Source organism: Artibeus jamaicensis, unplaced genomic scaffold (assembly GCF_021234435.1).
Source record: "Artibeus jamaicensis isolate MK-2021 breed Jamaican fruit bat unplaced genomic scaffold, CSHL_Jam_final contig_373, whole genome shotgun sequence".
In the NCBI taxonomy this organism is placed as follows: Eukaryota; Metazoa; Chordata; class Mammalia; order Chiroptera; family Phyllostomidae; genus Artibeus; species Artibeus jamaicensis.
The window spans coordinates 6762475-6776261 of record NW_026521807.1 but is presented as its reverse complement, the minus strand read 5'-3'; the positions used below and the strand labels follow the sequence as shown (position 1 = coordinate 6776261).

At 36.1% G+C, this 13787-nt stretch overlaps 1 protein-coding gene across 4 annotated transcripts in view; it reads right to left on the bottom strand.

Moving 5' to 3' along the window:
• VCAN (versican) overlaps positions 1–13787 on the bottom strand; it is a 107259-nt gene that overhangs the window by 81082 nt on the left and 12390 nt on the right. For all 4 annotated transcript variants that reach the window (XM_037142966.2, XM_053664475.1, XM_037142967.2 and 1 more), the window contains exons 2-5: positions 13687–13762; positions 8019–8396; positions 4821–4995; positions 4608–4735 (exon numbers count right to left, since the gene is read on the bottom strand). In XM_037142966.2, the coding sequence (XP_036998861.2) occupies positions 4608–4735; positions 4821–4995; positions 8019–8396; positions 13687–13756 (751 nt within the window). In that variant the 5' untranslated portion in view covers positions 13757–13762. The remainder of the gene's footprint in view (positions 1–4607; positions 4736–4820; positions 4996–8018; positions 8397–13686; positions 13763–13787) is intronic.

Here is a 13787-nt window from a genome sequence, read left to right as displayed (position 1 = left end):
ACCTGCTATCAAAAGTAAACCAGATAACAATCCATTGATTTCATTAAAAAAGAATTAAAGTTCCCTTAAATGTTCGAGTGTTTTCTCAGCTGAATGTTTACTTTGGGCTCCATTTTTTACAACACTTTTATCTGCCTTATTTAGGAATCATTTTCTGCTATAGATAAAACTATACACAAATACTTCCTATTAAACTGCTAGTTTTCAGAACAGAAATACATTAAGTCACAAAGCGCTTTCAGAAGTACTTCAACTTTCCATTGACAAAGTGGGCATGTTTATGTGTCCTTTGCAAAAGTTTGGACACCAGATTAATTCCTGAAGATAATGTTCTATTAGAGAATAAACTGGTTTCAAACAATTTAGGGGGGATAACATAGGAGTTCTTATTTTGCTACAGTATTATTTTTAATTATTCAATGATGTTCAAACAATTTAGCCTATTCAGAATGTCTGATGTAAAGTTACCCTTCTTCATAAAGTGACTTAGTTCCAGTTATTTTCTGTATCCTTCGAAGTACCCAGTGGGACTCAGCCTTTGACAGAGGATTACAGTCATAACATTTTAGATTCATTTTAGTTTTAAGAAAGTTCCAGAGAAGAAATATTACAGGTTGTCAGGATTCCTTCTACACTTACCAATATTATTATTTTAAAAAATGCATATCGAATGTAATTTATAAAGTTGAATTTTAACTCATTTCTTTTCAGGAACTCAGTGGAAATAAAGAAGCTTTCATATATCCATCAGCTATTATTTATGGAGCACTTACTTTGTGCCATGTACTGTGATAGAAGTTTCACACATTAAACCACTTCATCTTTATGTCATGATTAAAAAGTAAGTATCCTTGTTTCCCTTTCACGGAAAAAGAAACTGGAGCTTAGAGAGGTAAAGGGTGGTTCAGGATCTCACAACGAGTAAGTAACGGAGCTGGGGCTCACCTGACGCCTTCCTGTTCTTAATAGTGAGAAACTTAACTGCCTCCCAAGCGCCCTCTCTCAGCACTGTCTTTTCCACTCCAAATAACCCTAATCCTTTACTCAGTTGTCTGCTATGCAAACATCTGAACTCTTCTCTAAACTCTCTCAACATTTTCCAATCCATCTACCGGGAAACAAGGATTCAACTTTCTAAGAAGGAACTTTCGCAATGTTTCCCAAATCTACTTTACCAGGAAACACAGATAAAGCTTCTTAATAAGGATTATTTTATAAAGCATAATTACTAGACTCCAACTTTAGAGTCTCAACTCCATGGTTTGCTTAGTAACAGAACGCTGGTACTGCACTGTGGCTCACAAACCACCTTAAGGTCTAGACCATTTCTAAGAACACAAGCTATTAGTGAAATGCTTCATATGTATTAGTGAATACATATATTCACCATTTTAATGTAATTGATCTTATACTTATAAGGTTATTTTTTAAATAGAATCAAATATTGTATTCAGATGCATAACTGTGTTAGAATCACCACCTTAGAATAGGAACCAGATCCATTTTTCTCTTTTATAAAGAAATCCATGTCAGGATGAATATGGTAGCATAAAATAAGAACTAAGAAAAAAAAGAAGGTTGATATCCTGTTAACTAAGTACCTTGGATGATAAATAACTAAATTAAAACAACATTAATGTTATCTTAGACTAGGTTTAATTTTATACTTCAGTGGGTTTTTCATTATACCATCTGGAATAATATAGCTTCTAACTGAAGTACTTTACCTTGTTTGTAATTGTGTATACCATGTGTATTCTGGGTATGTCACTATCTGTAATTTTTCCTGCCTCACCATCTCTCTCACACACACTTGGCTGTTGAAAATACAATAAAATATAGGTGGGAATTATTATACCCATGAGTACAGCAGTTAGTACCTCTTATGAGGAATTTATGGCTCACTTCAGATAATCTCCTATCAATGTGGCATGAAATACCAGGTGTAATAGTATATAGTAAATTTTCCACAAGAACTTTTATCAATTCATAGTTTAGCCTATGGCCTTTAGTTCAGATGGAGGACACACACCTCAGTAAAGGAAGGAAGGAGACCTTACAAGAAGGACCTTGTGCTTTTCTTACATCGGTCACAAAAGTCACTGTCACCTCCTTGTCCCACCCATGACCACCAGCCCAATTTCAAATTAAGAGAAAAGACCAGTGTCCCAAGATTTGCTAATTATTCCAAAGGACAGAAAGCAAGGAGGGAAATATTTACAGCATAATGTCACTGCAAATATACTGAATACCTTTCAGAATTGTCAAATTCTGTCTATGAAACAAATGAAAACTTTTACTTGGCTGACACTAACTTCAGCTGGTGCTTGAATTAGAATTTATACCGATTCTTTTATCTCTGTCTTCTAACTTGTATGTACTAAAAGAAAAGGTTTAAATTCTGTTGCTTTTGTATAAATACCTACATAAATTTATGGCACATTACACATCACAAGTTTTCAGTCCCCAAATTTGTGAAACATTAGTCCTAAGTGACTGTACAGAATACAGCTGGGTTACAGTGGAGCCTAGACTGGTTTTACAAACAACGGCAGCCTTAGAAATGATGTTCATGGAGGCAGAAGAAGACTCCTGTATGACTACTAAGTCCTGTTTGTGTTGCACGTGCACACTCTCAGACCTACTTTCTAATTCTTTTCACACACTAGTTGCAATACTCTGAACAGACCATGAGAGGCCCAGCTTTTTCAATGGGTTCAGAGTGGCAACGGATCCCCAGTGATCCCGTCAAAAGTATTTTCTCAAACCGTATTTACAGAAGGCATGGGATTTCTAGGACTTCTGCAGAAGCAGAAAGTGCTCTGGTTGGTCTCAAAATAAGTTAAGGAGTTTTCAGCCTTAGAGAGGGGTTCAGTAGCTCCATCAGGAAAAGAATGAAGAACACACTCACAGAGGGGGCCTTAGGTTTTCTGAGAGCACTGTGAGTACAGGGGCCCGTCTCTCCAACAAGGAGGCTGGTTTGTGGTGATAATTCATATTTGGATCAGACCATGAATTCATACCCGAAAGCCATCATTTCAATTATATTATGTAGAACTCTTTTAGGTAATTAGAATTTATGTATACATCTTCAAAACTACCTATGATTTAGTTCCAGTATTACCAATATTCCAGAGATGTTCATAACTATTGCTCTGATAGATATTATCCTAAGTTAAAACAACCATGATTAAACAAATTCCATGTTACTGAATTTGAATACAAATTTCCATCTTATTTAAATAGCAATAGCCAAATTTATTTCCTAAAACTAGATTCTCTTACCAGCCCTCTCCTAGTAAATGAAACCTAAAGTAAAGGTAGAAGAAAAACTACATATCATAGCTTGGACTTTACATGTGTTTTTCCCTTGGTTCCTGTACAAAAAAGGGAGCTGTTAGTATCTGGAGTTCTGGTTTAGGAAACACATGTAACCAGTATTAAATGATAGTTATAATGAGAATATTAGGATGCTGGAGACCCCCACACTTCAGCAGCCTCCCTGTAAGCAGGCCCACTGATGCAAATTTAGTCAGAGCATTGGGAAAATATGAGCTGCTCCTCTCCTAGCTCTCAGTCTCTGAGGCTGTTTATTCAATTCATAAAATCATGGAATCGTAATGTTGGGTGAAACCATGGCAATTATCTAGTTGAGATCACTCTTTTTATATGTACCCAGCCAAAATTAAATGTATAACTCAATTCAATATTTGTACTTATATATTTAGGCTTCCGAGATATCCATTGATACAAAGGAAACTCCATTTCAAAAGTCACATAAACTTGTATTCCCAGTGTTTTATAATAAAACCTCAAGCACCGCTTAGATAATGTTGCCACTAATGAACTTAAACTTGTCTTTAAGAATCTCTAATTCCCACCATGAGTGTGGGTAGGGCGGGGGAAAGTGGTGGTGGAAAAATGAAGACAACTGTATTAGAACATCGATGAAAAAAAGTAAAAAAACCACTTCTCCAACTCATGCTGTGTGAGAAATGATAGTCCAAACCAATCAGACTCTAAGCATCTTTAAAGCAAAGCTTATATCTTACCTGGCTTCACATTCCTAACAACTAGCAAACTATCTATCACAAAGCAGATTTTTTAAAATGTGTTGATTGGCCAAATGAATGAGTGATTACTCTGAATATCAGTGTAGTAGCAAAATAAACAGAAGTGACACATGAAAACCCTTTTTAGGCTAGTTTATGTTATTCAGTTGTAATTTGGGGTGTTATCAAAACTTGGATTCACATTGGTTTGTCATCACAGGATTTTACCTGAAGTTCTCACAAGAATAGGTACCACCCTCACAGCTTTCTATTCTTAACACTCTAAAAGTATACTGGAAACACTCTAACAGAAGCATGATGGAAAGGAAACCCACTATTAACTAAAGACATGTCTAACCTGCACAACCATTTACACACCCCTCCTTCTCTTTCTACTTTAAGCTTATTTCACCACAGAATCATATGGTCATTTAAACTGAGTGTTGCTGCTGGAATCCAAACAGGTATGAAGACTTGTTTTATTTCAACATGCTCCTGGTCTTTCCTCAATTCTCTCAGTTCAAATGATACTAGAGAAAGGTAAACTGATCTCACCATCCAGATGGTCCACATAACAATACACATCATAAGTTTCATGAGAAGAACGGAATCCATAGGTCCTGACACCTTCCTTCCCCATCATGTCTCCATAACAACCTTCTCGGGGAGTCCGGATGGGATATCTGGGGAAATAAAGGACTAAAAATTAGCACCTTATTCTCACTCCCAATGCGATGAAATAAAGCCTGTGGCCCCCAGACATCTCACCTAACGGTCTGATCAGACAGCCAGCCTGCATCACACTGCTCAAATCCATCTTCATAGGCAGCATTGAGCTGCTCTGGACTTGCTATGACGGCTCCAACATCCAAACAAGCCTTCTGCGCACTCTCAAAGTTCAGAGTGTACCTGCTGGTGGCCGCCCTGTAGTGAAACACGACCCCTGCAAAGAGAGCAGCAAACAATTACGGGCATGTACAATCTGCCACTTTCTCATTGGAGCAATATATCAAATTATTGCTAACATGGTAATAATGTCTTGATAAGTCCTTATTTTTACTTTATGTAACATTATGCAAAATGATGGTGATATGAGGAGCCCCAGAAATGGCATTCACTTGGGTGTCCCATTCTGCTCCATTACAAAGTTCCCTAGCCATATATTTTCTGTTCACATGTACACAACCTAGGATTTAAGCCACTAAGTCCCAAAAGGTGGACACTTGTCCTAATACAGGTAGTACTCAGGCTCTCATGGGAACACTGGACAACTAAAGGGAGTAGTTGCAAGGGACAAAAAGAGTTAAGGGACCACAAAACCAACTTCTATTTCATGATTTTTTCCCAGAGTCAACTCAAAAGCACATGGAACATTTGTGAACACTTCTCCTAAACATAAAACATATTTCCTTCCAGGGCCAATATACTAAGATGGAAAAGATACTGCACTATGTATGAGTGAGAAGGCTTGTTTTAATCCCTAATTAACCCCTTAAACATACACAAATTCTTAATCATGTGCTGAGCCTTAATTTTCTCCTCCTTAAATGTGACTAATACTGCTTATGTTCTTTGACTAATATGATGTTCAAATTAGATAAAGGATTTTAAAATGTTGGATAGGCTACTAGTACTACTCAAAGATTTATCATATTTACTATCAGACCAGCATAATTTAGGGTCTCCCCTATGACAGATAAAAATGTAGGACTTTTATCCCAAAGAAGCCCTGAAGTCAAGTCAGGAATTCTGGTACTTGTCTCAAATTCCACTTTCTTGTGTTTTAGGAGTTGCATAAACTAGTAGTTCTTCCTGTCCTCCAGGATCAAGGAATTGCCAAAGGGCCAAGGAAAGAGCAGCTGGGTGGAGCTGTATTCCTCTTCTCCCACTTCAGCAAGAGCATCTCCATTTTTAACTGGAATAAATACTTCTGTAAGTCTGCAAAGTGCATCAAGCTAATGTGCCTGAGAAGTCACCAAAAAATACAAATTGGGGCACCTGGGTCTCATGGATGAGATTTTGAGTCACATCATTTGACTACTTTTCCTTTTTGTTATGCAGAATAAATTTTGGTTTCTGAAGTATCTTCTACTCTCCTTTTATTCCTAGTATTTTACTGGGGTTGACAAGTCTGCCTTTCACAGACTGACATCCAACTGTAAGACTCTCCCACATGTCCATACTTAGATTGTCTTAGGTTTGTGCCGATAAAGTAATGGTGAGGGAACTGAATAGCCATGTCATAGATGAGCACATGTGATCAGGGCCAACACAAAAGGCCTGCACAGGCACTAAGTAAGATGCATTGACAATTAGCATTTGTGTTCCCGTCTCTGATATTGAAAAAAAGAAATCATCCACTGTGTTTCAGAAAATATGTACCTTTACAGAACTACTTTGAAATCGCCAAGATGTATATATGATGGTATTTGGTAAATATGAGAGATTGCTTATAATAATCTCTAAGGCTAAGCAAGAATTCGAACAGTTGTAAATTAGTCTTAGCTTGACTGAAGCTTCAGATAGTCTTCTTGATCATTAAAAATCTTCTGTGTGCACTGAAGATTGGCAGTGAAGGGCACCAAGGAGCCTCCGTGCCCAAGGCAGACAATAAGAGCCTGTACAAGTATCTGCAATTGTTGGGATAATTTGAATACCTCATCTGGCTAAGGAGATTAAGCAGAAGGTTTTCAATGTTTTCAGAGGGGCAAGGGGCAAATCCATTGTTAATTCTCTAATGCTGGTAATTTTAAGAAGTTGTTAAATTCTTGGTCATTTCAGATATATATTTAATATATTTACATTATTATATATATTTGTATATAGTGTGTATCTAACACTATTACCTACCTATCAAGAGAAATACCAATAGCATAAAACAATTCTATGCTAACTAAAATTAATGATAACAAGCTTAAAAGAGCAAAGAGCCCAGGATATTTAGTGGATAACTGGATAATATAAAAATAGATTTATGGAAGAAGGCAATAGAATCTGAATGCAAAAGGATGTCCAGAAAATTAATTTGTTGCATCTGAAATTTAAAGTATTTCCTTTTGGCTACACAAGAAAGAGTTTTAATAAAGCCCTTTGTATATATTTCTAAAAGGTAAATAAATATATTATAGGGCAATGGGGGGTTGGAAGAAAAATCTGTTCCATCATGTCTAAGTATTAGAATTTTGCTCAGTAACTTGCCAAAATATTTTGCTTCCAAGAGCTATGGCATTATGTGTGTACCCAATTAAAGCAATTTTTCTTTGCTCTGTCCCCTAACTTAAATTCCAATGACATATAAACCACCACTGGAAGATGGCTAAAACCAAATTTCTCATTGCAAAGCAATGGTAACAACTAGTATATTAACCTTAAAAAATTCCCAGTTATAGTTTTGATCCAATTCAGATGTTTATTGAGTTTTGGCCTTTTAAATGTGCTGTGATATGTACCAGGTTACTTATTGTGCCCTATTTGTTCAATATACATTAAGACAGAATTTATATTTCATAAAAGCAAACTCAAAGATTTTAACAATCATGCTAGAAGAGTGAGGAAAATCAGAAAAAAATTGGGGGAGTGTGTATATACACATATATGTTGTGTGTGTATGTGCGTATATGATGTGTGCATACACACATATGGAAAAAATTTAACAAAATGTAGATAGCCAATAGGTCTCAATAATGAGTAATGATATTGAACTATATCCTATGTCTTCAGGCATTCATTATTTCCAGTATACAAACTATATTTTCCACACTGAATCATTCAAGTTGTTATGCAAGAAGTGACCTTCCTTGACCCCCAAATAAATAACAGGGGTTTTTGCTGAAAGATATGGACTGTTGGGGTGATCAATGATGTTTCCATTTGTTCAAACTTTGAGCAATAGTTACTTTTGAGTAAGGTTTCGAACACTTCTGAACAGAGTACCATGTTATAGTTATACTACATTCTAGGCCTTACCGTTCACGGTCAACGACACTGTATCCCGCGTGTCTTCAATCCCGTACATGACGTCGCAGCGGTAGAGGCCCGCGTCACTTGCAAGCAGTTTGACCATGGTGAGCGAGGCATCGCCCACGTCCTCGGGGTGCGTAGGCACCGACACTCTGCCTTTGTAGCCCTCGCCAATCTTGATATTCCCATTTTGAGCCACGAGAACAGTGGTCTCCTTCAAATCTTTTCCACTCTTGTCCAATTCAATCTTAGACCATTTGATTCGGAGAAATTCACTCATGGTGTTGTAACTGGGTGGTAAGGTAGGCATGGTTGAAAAATGACAAGGAAGGTTGACTTTTCCAGAGAGGGACCCCATAACAGGTGGGCTTTTTTCCACTTCGACTAGAAGAAAGAGAAGATATGGAATTAATAGTCCTAAAAAAACCAGTCTATTAATTATGTAAGTGGATAAGAAACCGTTATGGAAATTGGTATCTTCGGTATATGAAATAATGAGAGTGATTTTTATAGAGAGAGAATAGTGTACAATTTCATTAATGTTTTAGAACAAAGGGAGAGATTAATAATATTCCTTTTTATGCCAAAATATGCATTAATATTAAAGTATTTATAACTCAGTGTTTAACATGAACAAATAAATTATAACGTAAGGAAAGTACAGGAAGGCAAGCAAAAAAGAGCCAAAGGAGACTCAAATCAGGAATTCAGGTTTAAAATCCTGGATCAATGTAAAAAAGAGCAGTTGAAAGGTGAGTTTATGTCACAGGTCAGAAGGTGAAAAACGTTTGTTAAGGTAACTGCCACATTACCTTAGAGGAAGTGAAAATAAAATTTAAAGAGGAAGTGAAAATAAAGAAAATAATGTACTTCAGTAGAGTGGAGCAAGGGGAAGTCTAACACTTGAAAGGACCCTCTTCGGTTCAGTGTTTGAACCAAAGGCTTTCATTATAATGACAGATCCAGCTGCAATCACTTTGCAGTGAAACCTTACCTCTAGATTATATCCTGGGGGAGAGTTGGCATCTGTTCACCTAACCCTCCTAAAGTATTAATCTGCACAATGTCTTTCTGTTTAAGCCCTTATACTTTTAATGGAAAAGAATGTACTGCCTACAATGTAACACTATGACATGCAAAAGAAATGTTCTTTTATAGGACATTTCCCCACACCCCATATCTTCCAGTGTCTACTAATTAACCAGAGGGTTGTTGGTAATAACAACAGAAATGACCATCAATACAAAAGCAGCTTCCACTTAATGAAATATGATGAACAAGTTAATCAGTGGAATGAAATAACAATTTGTAATTAATAACATGACATATCTAACATCAGTGTGTTAGTGGTCAAAGATGTTAATACACGTGTCAATATGGATATACAACAGAAATTATATAGTTGTCAATATAGCTCTGTGGATTCAGTTGGGGATAAGTCATTTTGAACATTGCAGAAAAATATGGAGATATTATGCTCTTTAAGAAAAAATAATCTCTATTGCTAGAGATTGAAATTTAACTTCAGAAAGACTGGCTTATAAGATGTTTCATGCGATACAAATAAATCTAAAATTATTAATACAGTATTATATTTACTGTATATATAATAGAAACCAGTAATCATTCCAAGTTTATAATGATCATTTGCACCATAAATTCTTTAGCACTTTACTAATCTAACAGGGTTTAAGGCACTCAAGAGTAAATAAAATTAAAAGGAAATGTGCTATTAACTGCACTAAGTTAATCTTTAAAATGTTACAAAGACTATAGTATTTTGAACTATAATGGCAAGGCAATAATTCTATTTTTAATGGCCTCCTTGGCTTACAAAACAAATTCTCTTACTTAAAGCCCATCCTCAGAGTGAAACCGGTCCAGTACCTTACAAGGTTGCTCCACTGAAGAACTGACTGTTAAGATCCCAGCTGGCTGGCAACAGACCTGGACCTGAACATGTCTCCTTACACCTAATCAAGGCATCTTTCAGCTTTGGCATTTACTGGGTTCTTCTCCTGTCCCTGAATTAGTTTTAGTTCCTTTCCAGTCTACACCTACCCTATTTCTAATGGCTCTCTGAACTGAAAACTGTTAGAAATTTCATAATCTTTTAAATAAATCCATAAAGTCCACTTTATACAGGACTCCCAGAGAGTAACCACCACCCATTTCATAGGCCTTTAATTAGGAACTCGTTAGGGAGATAAGAACTGCTCATTTTTATGGCCAGGAATAGGGGTCCTGAGAAGGAAAGGGGTGAGGATTCTGTGACCTAAAAATCTTTTAATTTACATTTATCATATTTCTAGAAAATATCACCTACTTTCCTGAAAATTTCAATGATTGACTTCAGCAGAAATAAAGTCTTGCATTTTAATGGAGAATAAACTTTATCATCAATCTCAATGGTGGTTTAAATTGTAAGATGCTTTCCCAGTTTCTTAAAAAAAAGATTTTAAGATAAGCGACTTAGAATTCCTCAGTATTTATAACTAAATTATAGTTCTCATCACAGTTTTAGATGTGGAGAGGCAGATACGAGATGCAATCCAGCCTATCCAATGGAGAGATCTCAGAAACTCAGAGTGGTGCTCAATAATAGCACTGCTGTAATGAAAAGATATACTGGAACAAAATAATGTCAAAAGGCAAATTTCCCAAGAAAAGTAAAACCTTTGGTTGGACATAAATGTGTATGTCATGTAGAATCCAGGACAAACAAAACACTGTGTGGTCAGCTCTTTTGTGTATGAAATCTTGGGTCTTAATGCACTGGATCACAAGAACTAAGTTCACTAAACCTAAATATTTTAAGAAAGAAATTTAGTAGTTCAGAGGATAATGTTTATGGATTATCCTCGTTTAAAAAAGAAAGCTGCTACCTGCACAAACTTGTCTGAAATTCTGACAATGCAAGTAATAAAAACGAATGCTAACACAAAGTTTGCTATTCCCACCAGACAGTTTGTGATCCAAATGAGTATTGTAAGGGAGAAATGGCTAAATAATGAAAATCAATTACCTTTCATCCTGTCAGTATATTCTTCAAAAGAAAGATGATGTAAATTCCATCTACATTATTTGACCAAACACATTTATACACACGGAGACTTTGGCCAAAACATGTCAGATTGAGAGTATGGGAATTTATCACTTTCTTGGGTGATAAATATTATTCTCTCATTCATTTATTTATGCATGACTGTATGTGACTCTAGTTATTAATATTAGAGGAATATCCAAATAAGTAGGTCAGTGCCTGATAATCAATATAATGGGTATTGTTAAAGCAAAGAGTTCTTCATGAATTAAAATAAAGCCAATAACCAGTACATAGGGTTTTCCTTAATGTTAGTTATTGACCTTTGAAAGCCTAAGAATAAAGAGAAAAAAAACTTGAAATATAAGCACTTGTGTTGACTCACAACCAGGTACTTTGGTGTACTTCACCGTGAACTTGGCAAATCTGTTTTATGTAGATCACCTGTTCAACTTTCTCCTCTCATATGAAAAAAATTAAATTCTTCTTAAATTAGCCCCAACTAATCACATGTCTTAATCATTATCATAGATTTACAAAGAACTCAGTTCTTGGAGTGAAAAGAGCATGGCCTGGGTTAGGGGGAAGGTGGTAAGGCCTTTTTGAGAAAGTAAGACTTAAATTGGGATAGAAAAGACCCAGATGGCTACTAGAGTCTAGGGTCCACCAGTCTGTGTTAACAGACAGTTCAGGAGCTGTCTTCAGCATTTTCACCAAGTAGAGGTGAAGGAGCCCAACCGCCTGGGTTCAACTCCAGGCTCCAACACTAAATTGATGCATGGTCTTCCACAGTAGCTATGCCTGCAAACCTTTTGATACTGCAGTTTCCTCATCTGCCAAATGGGGAGAATATAAGGATTTATCATTAGAGAGTTAAGATTAAATAAACTATGCAAAATACTTTCAACAAGGCCAAACACATTAAAATTACTCAATATTTTTAGTTATTATTATTATTATACTATGTTAACATACTGTCAAGAAGCTATACTATAGTTTTGTTTTGTTTTTTAATGTGGGGGGTAAGTTCTTTTCCTTTTTTTAAGCAGAAAGTCTAAACTTTGTTTTAAATGAGGATGGTTGCTCTGTCCTTCCAGGTTCTACCACGACTTCCTCTGTAATTCCCCTTCTCTTACCACCTACCCGAACCAACTCCCTTCTCTATATCTCTTTTCTGTGCCCTCCCTCTTCCCTAGATGCTGTTACCCTTTCCTTTCTGTGATGTTCACCTTTATGCCCGAAAATGTGAAAAAGACAGCTCCTGAACTGTTAACAGATGGGTGGAGCCTAGACTCTAATAGCCAAATTGTTTATGTATGTGTTTATCATCTGTCTCATATAACTAGGAGATTAAGTTTAATGAAATCCAGGACAACGGTATATCCCTGTATACCCAAATTAAACCTGGAACATGGAAGGCATTCAAACAACATTGTCAGTTGGTAGTTACATGAATGGATAGGGTAAGGGGTGGATGGATGAGTAAATAAATGAATGGATAGATGAAGTGATAGTTAAATGTTGAGTACTGAAGAACGAGTTGAAGTAGAAGTGTAGAGAACAAGAGATCGGACTGCCAAGCAGAGAAATTACATAGAAAAAAACATGTCATATGAAAGTCTGTGCATGGAATGGCAAAATACTTCAAAGATCCTGAAAGATAGAGGGAGTGTGAGAAAGAGGTGGATGCTGTGTCCAGAGAGGAGTAGATCACTGCAGCTCAAGGCAGTATCGTTCATGAATCATAGCCTACAGATTTGGAATTATGAAATATTCATTTGGTGGACATATAATTTAAAGCTAAGAAAAACAGTTTATGTGAATGTCTCCAGTTACTTTGGAAAGGACAGAAAAAGAAAAGGGAAGTAGGTGCAAATACTTGGCTGTCAGTCTTCTCTTTATCTTCTTGACTTTTCTCAAAATCTAGTCTCCTGAGGGTGTGACAATCTTTTTTTTATATGAAAGTCTTTGAGTGGTATTGAAGAAGATGGGAAATTTGCCCAGTGATACAGACAGTTGGCCCTCCATATCCACAGGTTCTGCATCCACAGATTCAACCAACTGAAGATTGAAAATATTTTTTTAATGTTATGTTGCTGATGAGTAATATGTAGTTAAGTCTAGACAGTTGCCTCTGTACTTGAACACATTCTCTAAATAATACAGTATAACAATAATTATATAGCATTCATATTATATTAGGCATTATGAATACTCTAGGCATTATTGGTTTAAAGTATATGGAAAGATGTGCATAGATTATATGCAAGTACTATGCCATTATATAAGAGACTTGAGCATCCACAGATTTTTGTATCTGTGGGGAGGTCCTGGCACCAATTGTCCATGGATGCCAGGGGATGACTGTATGAACCTTTTGCACAGTCTGGAAGTAATCTGGGAAGTTACTGTAAGCCCACCTGCTTCTTTAGCATGCTATTTGTTATTTTGTTTTGATTGATTTGTTTAAAACCACTGTTTTCAGCCTAATAATATTTTAACTAAAAGTTTTCAGCACTGAATAGATTAAAAAATTCATCCTTTATTCTAATTATTCCATATTGCCATTACATGCTCCAGCACTTAAATTTTCATTTCCCTTAGCACCAAACAAATTGTTACCACACTCACCTTCATGTAGTGCATGGGTTGCTATTAAGGTAGAGCACATCAATAAGATGCTCTTTATATTAATCAACATCTTGTCCTAGAAATGAAGAAAAATCCAAAGT